We start from the raw sequence: 16298 nt of genomic DNA, 5'->3' as shown, positions 1-16298 counted from the left end.
AATACATGCCTTACTAAAAATTCTTGGAAATGTTGAAATAGGCTATTGGGTTTTTTGCACCCTCATCATTTTTTACTTGAACAGTCTTTTTAGGTTTAAGCATAACTCACTTAACAAAAGAGAAACAGCATTAAACACTTATTTAAACGTTTCATTGTTAAACCTATAAGCTAGAGCCCAAAATTTGTATTTACAGTATGTTTGCAGACATCCTATGCCATAGTTTGATGATTTTTAATTGGAACGCTTCCAGATATTTTTATTAATAAAATTTTTGTTATGTTTCTGTATATGATAGAAATTATTAGAGCTTGGGAAATAATTTTCTTTTCTTTCCAGATGACAAGTAGTCATTGAACAATGAATAAACATTAGTTGGAAAAAGAGTTTGTTGTTTACTCATGTATTTCTCTCATGCTTATTATTCCATTACACTCAAATAACAGTATCTTGCTGCATGAGCATATTCAGCTAGGTTCTAGCCTAAATACGTTCCAGATATTTGCAAGTATTAATTAAGGCAGTTCTACAGGGACTTGAACTGGCATTTCAGATTTGCAAGTGAAACTTAAGCACAAGTCCCAGCTAAAGAAGTTAGACAAGTATCACTGTAATTAAGGTACCTGCTGAGAATTCCAAAAGAAATTCATTCTGAATTAATTTGGCAGTACTGCTTTTACTTTGAAATTACTATAACAATTCTCACCATTTCCCTGTAACTCAAAAAGATGTTTATTTGTTTGTATGAAGTTTGGCAGAAAAGAAAACAAGTTCCCGAACTGTGGTTCAATCTTGAATCACATAATACACCAAGAAGAAAGCTTTCTTACTAAGAAAGCATTTAATTTTACAAATTATTTTTCAAATAAATGATAGGGCTGGAACAATCAAAATAAATACTGTCACACTTTTAAAGCAAAGTTGAAAGTCACAAGAGACTCATCTTGTTTTTCATTGCTCTAACAAAACCAGTTCTCTGATATTCACCCATACTAAAAATGGATACATTCATTTTACCCTTTTTCTATTACTTTGTTTAAAAAACCATGCTTACCTCTGACCATATGTCAAATCACCAGAGCATTGCTGCACAAAAATAAAATTTTAGAACACCCCAAGAACACCTTACCTTGGTGCAGAGCTTCCCCAGGCTCCATGCTTGTCTGTCAGGATGTTGATAATTTTCTGTATTAGTTGTGTTGCAGTCACCTGGTCCCGGTACTTGGCTGCCGTGATCAAGTGATGACACATTTTTTCTTCTTCCCGTTTGTCTGCAGAGTACTGGGCACACAGTGACTGGCAAGAAAATAAATACTTTATTACTCTGCATTTTAATTACATCATCCAAAGGAACTTTGAAGCATTTTTGTATAAGTAATTAATCATAATTAATTACTTATACAAAACCCTCACAAGAGAAGAATTAACCCCATTTTCCAGGTTTGAGAACTGAGACCCTGCGCTGCTGCCCACAGGAAATCCATCCAGAGAACCAAGCAGAGGATCTTGGTGCATCATGAATTCTTTAAACCACATCACACACACACAAAATTTAGCAAAAGCCAACACATCAGTGGCCATGAATGGCCAGACTGGAGAACAAAACATATAAAATAAAAGTGGTTATGCCTATAACAAAGTGACTAGCTATATAAAGACAATGGCAAATTTCAGAATAATGAATGTCAGCTAGCTGACCACTCCACTCCCATGACTCTTGATTTGATTTGGGGAACCAACTGCTTGCTGTTGCTTATATAAATATATATCTATGGAAGTTAAGGAGAAAAATCCACATTTTTTTCAGAGAGAAAACAAAATGGATCTGAGGACTAAATCAATCTTTACCAGGTGGCTTCTTGAAGTTGAGCATATTTGCAGGCCAGCATTGGAAAGTCAGTAACTTTCCCAGCAGTATTACACCTGTTGCACAAACATCTTCTGCTTGCCAACCGGCTCAAAAGAAAATTCTAGCAAATAAGAACTGTAAGTCACGCCTACAAACTGAACTCAAAACTATGAGAGATTCTCTGTTAAAACATTGTCTCATAGTTTGGAGTTTTGTTGACCTTCTGAAAATTTGCCTGTTAATAAAGAACTCAAAAAACGGGCATCAAATTTTTATCAACCCCCTCACCAAAACCCCATTTTGCTGTGCATGAAAACCCCCAAGAAATTCAAGCACTGGTAGAAACAATAAAGGCTTTTCCCCACTTCAGCACTCTCTGCCTGTAATTTCAGTTTTCATCTGGCAATTCCACAGATCACAAATGCCAGACAAAGCATTTTGGCCTTTGTCAATGATTGGATTATTCTATGATCTAGTTAGGGGAATGGACACAAATGTCTGCCCAGCAACAAAAAAAAATTGCTTTTCCTTTGTGGAGCACAGCTGATGCAGACACTAGTACAATTATTTCTTAGAGGTTAGCTATCAGCACAATGTCATATGCTTTTCATGTTTGAAACAGTAACAACACTTTATACGTATGTACAAGCCTTAGAAACTTGCTGCAAACAAAAAAATCAGCAGGCTATGAATGCTATTTATATATGTGTATATACAAATATATATATGTCATATAAACTGACAGAAAGAAAGAATGTGAAAAAAAAATAAAATTTGGCCTTGTGTAGATTTTCACAGACACTAGACGACAAAAATGTACTAAAAGCTGAATAAATTTTAAAGACCATTCCAACAATTTTAATGTATTTAGGTATTTCCCCACACTTTACAGCAATGCTCACCTGATGAGCAGACATCCAGGAGGACTGAAGAATAAGCAGCTGACTTTCCAAGTCAATGAGACATAAAAATTGTCTTTTGTATTCCCACATGAAGCACTCTGCCACCCCTCTTCACAAAAATGCAAGATGACTAAATCATACCCAACACTGAACAGGATTTTTCCAGCTCTTTCTGAACACAGCTGTCTTTTCCAATACATTGAACTATTTTGCACCCATGATGATGCCGATTTCTCTCTAGCACTTTGTAAATGTTTCACAAGCTGTTATTTTTAAGTTGCCCGAAAGGGCAGAATTCTAAAAACAAGTGAATAAGGTAAGTTAAGTAGTAAAATGTTCTAAAGTGCTCTTTAATGGATCCTCCTTTACAATTTGAACAGCAACTTTTCATATCTGACATAAAATCCATAGATATAAATCACATTAGAGGGTTATTCTTTCCCCATTATCAATCTCTGTCTCTTTATGGAACATTAAAGTCACATTTGACCTTAAAACATGATAAAATGGAAATCAAACTAGAATGTTTTATAAAAGATATAGTGAACTTGTACCTCTTTAAAAAAAGTCTCTTTATGATGTGATTTTGAACACATTCTTCATTAAATACCAACAAGGATTTTCAAAATGTAGCTGTGACAAACTAAGAAAAAAAATTGTATTTTATTGTCCTGACAACTTCCACGAAAACACGACCAGCCTGTTATAAACTGGAAATAGAACTCCACTTTTCAGGAAATTCACCACTTAATATGAATAGAAATTTGCAATTATACACCAAAACTGAGAGGCTCCCACAGGCATCAATCACATAAAATTATAACATCACTCTAGGAAGAACTCTTAAACATTGCATGTTCTTTACAATATATATTTTGCAGACAAAACCAGAAAGAAGCCACAGTTTTTCCAGCTGTCACATGTGTATATAGCTACCAACCCTAAGAAAGCTCTGCAAGAATAACCTTCTCTTTGAACATACAGGTGTCTCACCAGTTGTTCAGTGGCTCAGTTTCTACCCTCAATATATGCCAAATATACAGCAAAATACAAGTTATTTCTCCACCTCCTTCTCTCAAATACTTTGAATACAAGAATGAACGAAGACTGATTCCACTAAAAGAATCACAAAAAGACCCATCTTAAAGTAGCAAACCACCACTAGACTGTTCTGAAACCACTCAAAAGTCCCTATTTCTCTTCATTTTCCATTTTCCAGATGCCAGGTTCACCCGATGCACCGCTTCCAAAGATGCGACAGCAGGATATAGAGTCAATACTTCATACTAAATCCCAATCATTCCATTTATGTAAAATTGAAATCCAGCTTGATTTCTCTTTGTGTACAATCTAAAAAAAGTATTTTTACAGCTGCATTTCTTTTTTAGTATTTCATTTCTTGCACCTGCAATGTGCACCCTTGTCATGCCAGAATATGGTTTTACAAATAAGATACAGTTAAACAGAGTTGTCAAACCTTCTTTCCACTGCTGCCTTGGCCTACATGAGTTTAATTACCTGTTTGGGCAAGTGTGCAATGAAACCGTAATCACAAGAGTAGTCCAGTCACACTTAGGATGAAACAAAGTGTTGTAAGGAGGAAAAAAATGCATTTTCATATACACACCTCACAGATTATCTCCAGAAAGTCTTAAATTCAGTGACTGCTGAAAGTTTTACAAAGGGGAAGTGTGTTAAGCATGGAATAGAGGCAAGACTCTTGTTTTCCAACCCTTCATCCAGGACAGAACAAAATCCTTCCCTACTATCACAGAACAAGGTTCTTCCTCCCTCCCGTTGTCTGCCTGGACAAGACTGCCGGCAATTTGAACACGTGGGTTATCTAAAGATTCATTTCTAAGGAACTGGAATTCTGAAGGGCCACAAGGTCATCCAAAAGGCAAGTTACAGATATGAAAATACAGAACATTCCGTATGCAGAAAATATTCCAGAAATAGTGACAGAGTAAGTTAGTCTATTCTGCCTGTCTATATTTCACTTAAGAGTAGGATTTACCTAGTTTTTAGAAGTATTTTATCTTTGATCTTTAGAAAAATGTCAAGTAAAATATTTTTTCTGCATGGTACCATCTGCATTGCAATTTTCAGGCTGCACCTCTCCAGCTCCAAAATTTCATTGTAACGCTTTCTACAGGAGATTCAAAAGTTTACTAGTATAGGGTTTAAAAGAAATGTTGCACCTTTTTACTTTTATTCTTCAACTCTGAGATCACTGAACACTTTTACATATGCCAGTTCCTTTGTCTAATTTAGCTAAAAGCTACTGGCTTTGTGAACAGTCTGTCTCAGAGGGTGTCACTTAGGAGGAAAAGTCATCCATAAGATAATGCGCAGTCTTGCCACTAATGCAAATTCCCTGCAAATAAGGATATTTTAGTAAATGAAGGAGCTCCTCAGTCCTCTGCTTTCACAGATCTTTGCACTTGACCTCTGACCTGAGGTTTAAAGTCTGGACTAAAAATGCTACCCAGGGAAATCTTACAAAGACTCCTGAATAAGACTTAGAAAAATGAAAGCTTAAAACCTCTACAGCGAACAAAAGTCAACCAATGACAACGTCTGACAGCCACCGTCAATTCTGAAGTGATGCCTCTGTCATCCAACGACTCCAAGTATTGATTTCTCTCAGCATGAAAAAAGCTTAAGCCAATGAAATAGATATAGCATCATCCCCCTGATAATAGCCATCAAGGTTAACACCAGCAGAACACTTATCAAAGTATCTCTTCCATTTCTTCTTGTTTTAATGGACTGAACACAATGCAATGGCTTCTCATCTCTTCAACCCATGGTTTTCCAAACCTCATTTATCCACTTTTCCAGCCTTTTATCTGATTTCAACATTAAAAAGAATCTGCATCTAAATCAACTGTTTGTAATACAAATGGGGCGGGGGGCAGGGGGGGAATGAAAAAAAAGTAGGTTTATAGCCAGACATTCCTGAGGGGGGAAAAAATGTGCATTTAAAATAACAAGAGAAGGAAAAAAAGCATGCAGTTGACTTAGATCATACCAAACACAGACTGGTAAAACTATGGCCATGACCAGAAAAAAAAAAATCTACCACAATCAGTTTGGGTTTGTGATTAGAAAGAAATGCAAGGATCTCAAGAGACATCTGGCTTTAATCAGTGCTGAGTCCACAGCTTTATATTTTACCTTCAAGTCTCACAAAATTAAGCTTTAGTAAACCCAAATAAACACTAGCAACAGCACTTTTATGCAGATTGTGTATTTCAAGTGAACCCAATTTAGTACAGTAGGTAAATGAGACAAACTAATGTGAGTTCAACTGGAAAAAAAGCAGCTGTCAGAATAAAGAAATAGTGAAGAGCAGAGACAAATAAAAATCAGATTTCTTCTGCAGTGTCCACTAGCACCACAGACCTTTTTTTAGACTTTTTCTTTGATGCTTATCTAATTGATAGTATTTGTGAGACAGCAGCACCCTTGAATCAGAATCCAAGATAAAGCTTTGCACAAACAAGATCTCTTCCTTTTTGCTAGAAACTGGGATTTCCTACACTATTCCAATATTCTAACCCCCTAAGCACCACTGCTAACCACTAGCACAAGCAATATACAGGGAGAAATGTTCTTTTCGAATCCAAGGACCTGTTTTTACTGTAGTTATGTACAAACATTTTGCATTCAAATCACACACTAGGATAGGAAGTTTCCTCTCCTCCTCTTTTGCAAATCCAGTTTATCGGCAGTCCCTTCATGCTGCTCTGGTTTAAAACAGTCTAAGAGCCTAAAAGCAACACATTTTGGCAATAAATTTAATATTTTTTGGGTTCACATCTTCTGAGTACAAGGCATTTTTTAACCTAGAAAGAATCCAAGTACCATTCCCTACGCTCTAGAAACAGTAAAGCTCAGCACTCCTGCACAGGTGGCTCCTGTGCTCTCAGGTTTGATATTAAGAAAAGCAGCCAGGGATGATTTCTTCAGCCATTCCCCAAGCACACTATATCACCCTTGTGACATTCAGGGGTTTCAACACCACCACAGAGATTAGTGTTGTATTCACTGAAGAACTTCTAGTCCAGTGCAGCAAGCAAGCCAAATCCACAAACAACTTCTGGAACTGACACACTCCCTTATTTCATAAGGAACATCCACTCTGTCCAAAAAATGACATATATTTACATAATCTAAGGCTTCACTACACATTCTTAGTGAGGGCCAAATTAAGGTCACACTGGTGTTGTTATTTCACAGGTGTTGGATACTTTGTTTTGCTATCTTTTCATACTGTCCTTTCTATGCAACTAAAGGTTTTAAAAGGGGTAAAATAACTTTTAATCAGCTGAAAACATGTAAATACTGAAGAGGATTAAATATAAAGCTCTGGAATGTCCTCATTCATGCCCTTATTGTGACCACCACCTCTGCAACTGCCTCATTCCACTGAGGCACCACAGTAAGGATTTCCATTGCCTTGAAGGTGGGAACATGCAGTCCAGCAGTTCTGGCCCCAGCAGCCAAATGCCTGCTTCCCCAGGATTCAGATTCCCTGACACCCTGCTGCCAGCACAGTTCTTTTCCAGCTCACAGCACCAAGGCTTGGCACAGGAGTGACACCTGAACAGATTGAAAGTCACATGCAGTTCAGATGGCACAGCTAAACCTGAAATGAAGTCTCTAAGAACAGGTAACACATGCCAGTGAGGATTTCTAAGCAACACAACTTACTAGTTAGGAAGCCCTTAAAGGTACCACATAAAAAGCAATTTTTCACAAGTTTTATATCTGATTAATTCTGAATTATTTTTCATACTAGTGGCAAAAGGTGCATTTCTGTAAGTGGGGAAACAATAATACCTTAAAACAGAAAAAATGGACATTCTCAATGAGTGGGGAAATGTAGCCAGAATGATTCAGATGAGCAGATAAACCAAAGGCTAATTTGGAACTTTATTACAAAATAGCTTGTACCACTAGTTCCCATCATAAGTGGTACACAGCATTTTGTAATAAGGTTCCAAATAAAGTCACTATAAATGTGGCATCAGTCTCTGGCTATAAAAAAAATGAAAGGCATTTGTATGACTTAAAATTCTTTAACTTCTATAGCTATCAAAGAGACAGCTATAAATACTTGGGTATATCAGTATTTAACACCTGACTTATGTTAATGGTCTCAAAGCTTACCTTGGAGGAATGTGTATTTCTATATAGGATTCATTACTATATAAGAAGTCACATTCATATTGTATGTAGAATCCTAAGCAAAAAAAAAAAAAATCAACATGCCTCTGTTGATTTTATTTCTTGCTTGATATTGCTGCTACATCACACTTACTAAATTTCCCTATAAATTTGCAAAACACACACAAAGAAAATTCATTTCCAGCCAAAAACCTCTTCATAAACAGTTTCCAAGCTTATGTAAAGTTCCAGCTTTGCAAAAGGCAGAAAGATTAGCCCCTTGAGATATCCTTCCAGTCTGGGGTCTGTGTTTCTGGTTCTATTTTGTACATAGCTCCCCTCAAGCACTTTCAGGTTTCCCTGTTTAGTGTCTTGGATTTAGAACACAACTCTGATTTTAATCCAGGAGTTTGAGAATGTATCAAAATCTATCAATACATGAACAAAGAAAAGAGAGATCACATTCATTTGAGATAACAAGCATCGAGGCATATTCATTTCCTATCTTGCCATGATGGGTTGCATGCCAGCAACAAGCACATCTTTAATAAACATCAGTTCTCTGGATACCACATTGTTTTCAGGCCTGACTGGGTTCCTAAAGATGTCACTTATGAGGCTTAGTGAGAAAATTGAAAAAAAAATTAAAAACATGTCATTGTCCTTAAAAACACAAATTCTTTCCCAAAAGGTAACTCATCTGTTCTTCACCACTTTCTACCGTGGTTGTTCCAAGAGCTAATTTAGTGGTCTTGATGTCTGACAGCTGGGGACCTTTGCAGCCTCTCACAGTGGAGAATGATCACCCTGCCTGGCATGTATCCTTGAGCAACACTGCTAAATAGGACAAACATGGATTTGCTGGCAAACTGTTTCCTTCCCACACATGGAAAAAGCCCTTTAGTTACTACCATTAAGTCATCTACATCTGCAGAAACATTTTAATTAATTAGTAAGCGAAAGTATTAAGGGTGGGTTTTGGTTTGTTGAGGGTTTTTTGGTCAGAAAAATTTCAAATTACTAGAGAGAATCTGTGTAAAAAGAAGGATTACATGGAATTTTATTCCAAAGTCTATTCAAGAATAACATGTTCAGTGCTGCCAATTTACAAGTTTCTAACTTACACTCCAAAATTGCTCTTTACCTCTTTGTAAAATGAGATTCTTGAGAGGCTTATTCTTTCCAAGACCAAGCATTTTAAAAACAAGATATTTTGATTAAGACGATGATGAAATGGCAAAGACAAAAAAAAATCAGAAGCAAAGAAAAGTGTTTTTAAAATATGGTCTATATGGTTTTTTATAGCAGTTATTCTTTAAAATCATTCCTAGTCACTTACTTTGGAAACATGTTAAGAGTCACAATCCCAGCTTTGGCTTAACCTCTGCCTTATCTTAAAGCCTTCTGTCAGAGTTCCTATAGCATCAAACTATGAAAAGCAAATTGTTTTAACTTTATTTTATACCCTCTCCTTTTTTCCAGTATTCTATGTTTTGTGTTTCATTCCACCTAGAGTATGAGACCTTTTCCTTTACGATTGATTCTCAGGCCTTAAGGTAATGTGATTTTTAATTTTAGAACAGCATAAGATGTATAAGAAGTTTTCTTAACTAACATTTTCTTATTCAGAAAAAATTCTACCACCCTTGAAAGGTTGACATTTGGCTCTAAAAATTGTTGGGGGCTGGATAATTTAATTTCTTTTATAACTGGGTGATTTTACTATCCATAAAAAGCCGGCATTTGAAATATTCCCATTACTGGAAGCATGAGAAGAAAACAGCCTCTGGGTTTTTTGCAGAAGTCTTCAGTGAAAAACACTCATTCATACAACTCCAGATCCTTATACTGAACAATACGGAACGCAGACCAAGAATATTGCTCTAAAATTTATACTTTTTCTTGCTCTCTTTGTGTAAATGAAAAGACTGCAACAATGCAAGAGACAGTATTGCAACTACCACAGATGCTTCCTTCAAGGAAATGAAGAACTATGTAGCACCAAGGAGTTTCCACTGGCATCATCCTTTATGTTGTCAATTTTACTTAAAAAAAATATATAATACTCCCTAAACAATTTGTTTACCTTTACATAAGAACAGGTAAAAGCCACTTCCTAAATTTTCTCTTTATTTCTCATTTCAATGCTACTTTTCAGAACTTGTGAAGTATTCCAAATTCAAGGTTATGATGTTCTTGATGAGTTTTGATTTTGGCTCTCTTTAAGTTCAGCATACAAAGTTTTTCTCTCTGTTCTGGGTTTGTTTTTTTTTTAAATGGTATGAGGGTGATTTCATATTCACCCTCAATACAGTTATCAGCATCTTCTACCAACAGCTGAATGCAGGGATGTTGGTGTAAGAACACCAAACAGATTATACATTCCAACTGCACAAATCCTGCTTAAGTAGACTTTGCTAATTTAATTCAGTGTAAAATAATAAATTCAATACTTGGGCTTGTTATGTTTAGAGCACAAAAGCCACGCAGAATAAAAAAAAGCAACACCAATTCTGTGGATTTTTAAAACACAAATCTGAGTTTTGGTGTGAATTACAGTTCACTCATTAAAATTATAGGTTTTGAAATAAAGTACAGTGACTAATCAAAATCAGCAGCTTCCACCAAGCATGCACAAAACCGAAAGAAACTACTGAAATGACAGAAAACATTATAGAAAACACATGTAAGCAACAGTTATTGGACATACCAAAGAGCCATGTAACAACATCTCTCACACACTTTAACAGCTTCAGTTACACTCCAGCCAATAAACTATGCCTAATATTCCAAATTTCTGAACAGCTTCAAACAACTGTGATTCAAAAATAACCCAGGAAACATTCCTCCCTCTTCTCATGCTGACCATATGAAATCGCCTTGCAAAACAGCATTAGGCCAGTGCCAAGATGAGTGATGCTGGCTACAGGGCTCTCAACAACTGCTTAGAAATGAGATATTTGGGGTTTCTAACAGGCAGCACAGGAGAAAATAATCAATATTTTACAAGTCAGAATTTTTTCTTTTCCCTTGGGACCAAGGGCCATCATGGAGCCAGCTCTGGTGAGGATGACTCAGTCCTGCTGGGGTTAGTGGAGAAGGAACAGGGCCAACCCTGGCCTCTGGTCCCAAGTTATGACAACATTTGTTTCACAAGTTCCACACATTCTCTATGATACAGCAACCCATCCAGTAACTGAGAATTTTGCTGGCTTTATCTGTCAAGGACTGGCATCAGCCACAAAAGGTGGAATCTCCAACCACTCTAAGGACAACAGACAATTCAGGATAGTTTTGTAAGACTTAAATCTCAAGTTTCTGCAAGATCATGCAGGGAAAAGGCTTGAAGGAGCACAAACTTCTCAAAATCCATTAGGCCATAATCTTGGCATTACTACTTAGACTTAAAATTTGTTCCTGTAAATTTTTGACAAAAAAAAAAAAAAAAACAAAAAACAAAAAAACAAAAAAACAAACCACAACTGAATCCAGTATCTTTGCACTAGGATACAAAAGAAAAAAACCTGGAATGATGACCAAAGGACTTGCACTGCTCATCATAGTCACTATCATCACCTTCCAAGCCCTACTTCCGAGATATCAAAATCTTTTAAGATGGCCAGAAATCTTTGAAGATGCATTTTCAAAGTAGTGAATTAATAACAGCGAGTTAGAAATTTGAGCAGGAAACAGGTGGGAGGGAGGAGTGGTGAGAAAAGCAACAAGAAACATCTTGTGTGAAGGAAATAGTGAAGATAGTCGGGTTTTCTGATTGGTAAATCTTTCTAAGGATTGACTCTGCCACTTCCAGTTGGACTCCAGATTAACAGTGAAATCCAGAAGTTTCTAAGACACTTGGAAGCTTCCCTGACAAAATAATCATCAGAAGAGCAACTTAACTGCCTGACACATCTTCCTTTTCATGACCTGATAACATCTCAAAGGAATTGGTTCAGCCTTCTCCCATTTAGGTCAAAGAGAAAAAACAGTAGAGACTCATTCTGTAAACACTTCAATAAAAAGATAACATGAAGTAGGAAGGAAAAGGTTTTTAAACTCTCTTATAGTGATTCCCACTTTAAATACAGGGAAGTTAAGAGAAAACCTGGACTGCAAAGCAGTGAGGTGGAAGAGACAATGTGAAAGGACCTTCCAATTCCAGTTAAGAATTCTGATTAGTGCAGTCTTGTTCCCTTTCCTGGAAAGCTGTATAGATCTACTCAGAAATAAGCAGCTGCCTTTGGAAAAGATTAGGAATACCACCCCTGGATGGATGTGACTTGACAGTTCTCCACCATTTTCACCTCCCTGGGTCCCAGCCATCCCCATCTACTACAAACTACAGATAATTTTATCAATTTAGTTGTAAAATCTTTATTTAAGCAATTACTGTCTCTTTTCAACCAACACTCATGAGGGTGTTTATTTCTGCACACCACAATATTTTGCATTCATAATGGAGCATTTTCAGTGAAAGGCTGAAGCTTTCAATGGAACAAGAAAGTAAGTTATTACACTAAATCCAACATTTTGTGCAATTTTCTCCTTAGTAACATACTAAAAGATAAATGAGAAAAATACTCAATGGAAGAAATATAGGTAACAGTAAAAACCTTAACTCTAAGTGCTTACAGGCACTACTGACAAACACCTTCAAACATTTTCTAAGCATCTCAGTATGTTGTCCCAAAGATGATTTTCATAAGTCACCTTCATGAAAATCAAAAAATAAACCTGCAGGTATCAACACTGTCATGCCTCAATCAGGAGACTGCACTAACAACAAAATGAGAAAATTCCTACTATGATTTTAGTCCAAGCAAGATAATGATGAGGGTAACCACAGTTGGCTTAACCAAAAAGCCATAGATCAAGATAGGTAGCTACTCAAAATATGGACCAGAATTTCAATTCATTACTCTATAGAGTCAGGAATGCCATGCCTTTTAGGCACATCCAAACCTGGTTTGGGGTTGCAAATCAATCTAACATGAAGATACTTTTTCTTCCTTTCTTATACAGAAATACCAGTGCGCACATGCTTGGGTAAACAATGCAGATAAAAAGCACACTTTGCGACCCTAGTAAGGTTCAGAATTTAAAAAAGAAACTCTTTTTACATTCAGCTCTAGGCAGTAGTTTAGTGGGTCAGTAAATGTGCGTATACTGCAGGTACACAAACTTGTATGGTTTGTTCTTGTTCTGCACATACAGCTGCAGAGTGAGCTGCCCTCATAAAGACACTTCTAAATTTGCATTTCAACCACCAGACACTACAAAATATATTTTACAAGTAACACAAATAACAACATCCTAATACCTGTATGCACCAGTCTACCCCAGTAACTTCAGAACTGAAAAGCTTTTACATGAAATGCAGCTAATAGTCAAGTGGACAGCTTTAACCCAACAGCCTGAACTCAGGTCAGTCATAAATAGTGTTTGTAATTTGGGTGGTTTTGCCAGGAAATGCCAAATGAGAGAAAAACCACACTGAGACAGCACTAGAGTATAGGGAATTATTTTACAATTTTGTGACTGCTTTCTTCAATTGCTGTTACAAACAACCTTTTTACATAAAAACAATACTTTTGAAAATGAAATTGCATTTAGAATATTTAAGACTACTGACAAAAGACTGTCAAATACATCTGGACTGCAAATGATAATATGCTGAATCAAAAGCTAACACCCATTTTGCAATCAGATGCATATTTCAACCTTAATGAAGGCCAGAAAAGAAGAGTTCACTTTATTCTGGATGCAGGTATCAAAGCAGATCTCACAAAGCAACACAGGAGCATCATCTAAGGATCTTTTTCACATTAAGAATCCTATTAGAAGGAAAACACTAAAAGGTAATTGAATTTCCCTCAGTTATCTTCATCTCTGTCAGCTCCTGCTACAATAACTTACTCTCTAGAGCAGAGATAACTCAATTCTGTCCAGCAAGCATATGTTATGAATCTCCAAAGCAAACTTGTCTAAATCATTCTGGTCTTCTATCAAGGTTGGCTGTAGATATGAACTCTGACAGAAAGCAAACAAATTTATTTTTATCTTTTCAATAATTCGCTTCCCTGTGCCTTGATGGAAGAATCTTAAATATATAAATGTTTCCACTAATTCTGGAATTATAAAGACTGGTTGAAAACATTTCATCTGAAAGTTAATGCTATTAAAAAGTCTTCGATTTCCTAGTCTGCTTTAACATAAAAAAAAAAAATGCAGGTTTGGGTTCCTGTAGGCAAAACAGAAACTAAATTATCATGCTGTAACTAACACTTTTTTCAGAATGGTTTTGACATTTATATTTTCACCTTCCATGGAAATGTGAAATCGGGAAATAACAACAACAGAAGAATATGCTAATTTCTTTTTTTTCATCAAAGCTCTTAAAACATCAGTAAGCACAAATCCTCCACTCACATAAACAAGCTACTTTCATTTAAAAAGTCACATTTTGAGAAGATATCATGACTTACCTAGACCAACATCACAAAAACACAATAAAAGAAAAAGCAGCCAAAGAAAGGGTATTTGACAAGAATCAGTAGAGCTAATTCCAGAAGGAGAGGAGAGAAAATATGAGATAAGAGCTGGTCAAAGTAACATTAACTGTACAATTCCCGTCAGTTTGTTTCAGTTTCTCCAACACATACATAAAAACAGTCTGCAGAATGAGTGAATAATGAATTGAGAGAGTTCCTTGCTGACACTCAGCTACTCAGAACCATTTAGTCACAAAGGAGATGTGAGGAACTGGAGGGGAAGCTTGGAAGACCAAGTCATCATAATAATAACACAGCACAGGAGCTTCACCTTAGATAATAAAACACAGAAAATAATCTAATTTTAGATATAAAATTATGTCCAGGGTGTTCACCTTTATCTTTGCTCCTTTTTGCCATAATTTGGCAGCTATTAGAATTAATCCTTCATTACACTTGCTGGACTCAGCCTCCCAACTGTAAGCATTGAGTGTAGTCATCAGCCATTATCAGCAACAGCTTTACTCTATTAATTACAACAGTGTAATGAACAGAAGGTGCTCTAGGAAATACTGTTTGTGAAACTCATACTGTTGGATGTCTCCTCATCCAACCTGACTCACTATCAGGGAAAAGGCATTTTACAACTCAAGCATCACCTCAAATTGCAGAAGAGTGGGAGTGTATTCTGGGAGAGTGTTACTGCATTTTCCCTTTCAATAAGCTCTTCCTTAAGAATGCACACTTTGACATAGGGTAACAGGTTCGACAGTGAAGCCCAAAGATAATAAACACACAACAGGAAAAAAATAATGCTAAATGGAAATAAAAATAAGCTCAAGTTTACAACTGAGCAGAGTACTTAAGTCCAACCTACCACCTGAAATACTGAGAAATAACACCTTCAGAACCCTGACAATCTTCTGTGACCTTGTCAGCTCCAATATCAGAATTATTTTAACGCAACGTGTTTCTCATTTAGATCAAACTGAGTTACAATAAAACACATAGGAGAGATGTGTACTGTCACCAGTGCTTTTTCTTCAAAGCTGAACAATTCCTAACACTGTTCTTAAAATGGTACCATAAGCAATACAAGTTATCTCTGGACAGAAATTTTAGTATAAAATATCCAATCAAACACAGGTTATTTGCTTTGTTAGTGCTAGAAAATTGCATTTTGTTTACATTGTATTACTTCAGTCCAGATTATTTAAGAATCATTACCTGGCATGAGCTACCATAAAAATCTGTACATGAATAACAAATAAGGTAAACAATACAGATTTATTTTTCATGAATAGGTGAGAACAACAACACTTCTGATGGGAACATCTCATTTGAAGAAAGAAATTTCTTACCAGGCTAGCCTAATTTTCATATTATAAATATAAAAAGATGCAGAAAAACATGGAAAATGTTTTAATAGACCACACAAAACCTGGATAAAAAGATACAATATTAAGGGTTCAAAGGAAACATATTCCATCCAAAAGAAGACTTTTTTTAAAAACAAACAAACAAAAAGCTGGAATGGTTAAGCTGTAAAAAGAAATTAGCATTCTTCAGTAAGTCTTCCCAAAAAAGGAAAACAGAAAAATATGTTAACTATGGCATGATAGTTTTAAAATCAGAATGAACCAGGTCAAAAGAAATGGAGGAACAATTGCATAAAGCCATAAAAGGCAGCATTAAATTATTTTTCAAACAAATCAGGAGGAGGAAGCCCATTAAGGTGTCTCTGTAGAGCTAACAGAAGATCAAAGGGTAAAAAGAGCTCCTGGAACACATGACCACCCCAGAACAGAGATGCTATAAAAGAAAACTGGGGCAAGAGCAACTGCTGAGACCAGGCAGTGTCCACTCAGGTGATCCAGAATA

At 36.2% G+C, this 16298-nt stretch overlaps 1 protein-coding gene across 2 annotated transcripts in view; it reads right to left on the bottom strand.

The window, feature by feature from the left end:
* Positions 1 to 16298, bottom strand: part of LRBA (LPS responsive beige-like anchor protein) — a 368959-nt gene that overhangs the window by 215797 nt on the left and 136864 nt on the right. For both annotated transcript variants that reach the window (XM_036381985.2, XM_036381986.2), the window contains one exon: positions 1130 to 1296. In XM_036381985.2, the coding sequence (XP_036237878.1) occupies positions 1130 to 1296 (167 nt within the window). The remainder of the gene's footprint in view (positions 1 to 1129; positions 1297 to 16298) is intronic.

Source organism: Molothrus ater, chromosome 4 (assembly GCF_012460135.2).
Source record: "Molothrus ater isolate BHLD 08-10-18 breed brown headed cowbird chromosome 4, BPBGC_Mater_1.1, whole genome shotgun sequence".
Taxonomy (NCBI): domain Eukaryota; kingdom Metazoa; phylum Chordata; class Aves; order Passeriformes; family Icteridae; genus Molothrus; species Molothrus ater.
Note: the sequence above shows the minus strand (reverse complement) of the source record. Positions and strands in the feature narration are given on the sequence as shown.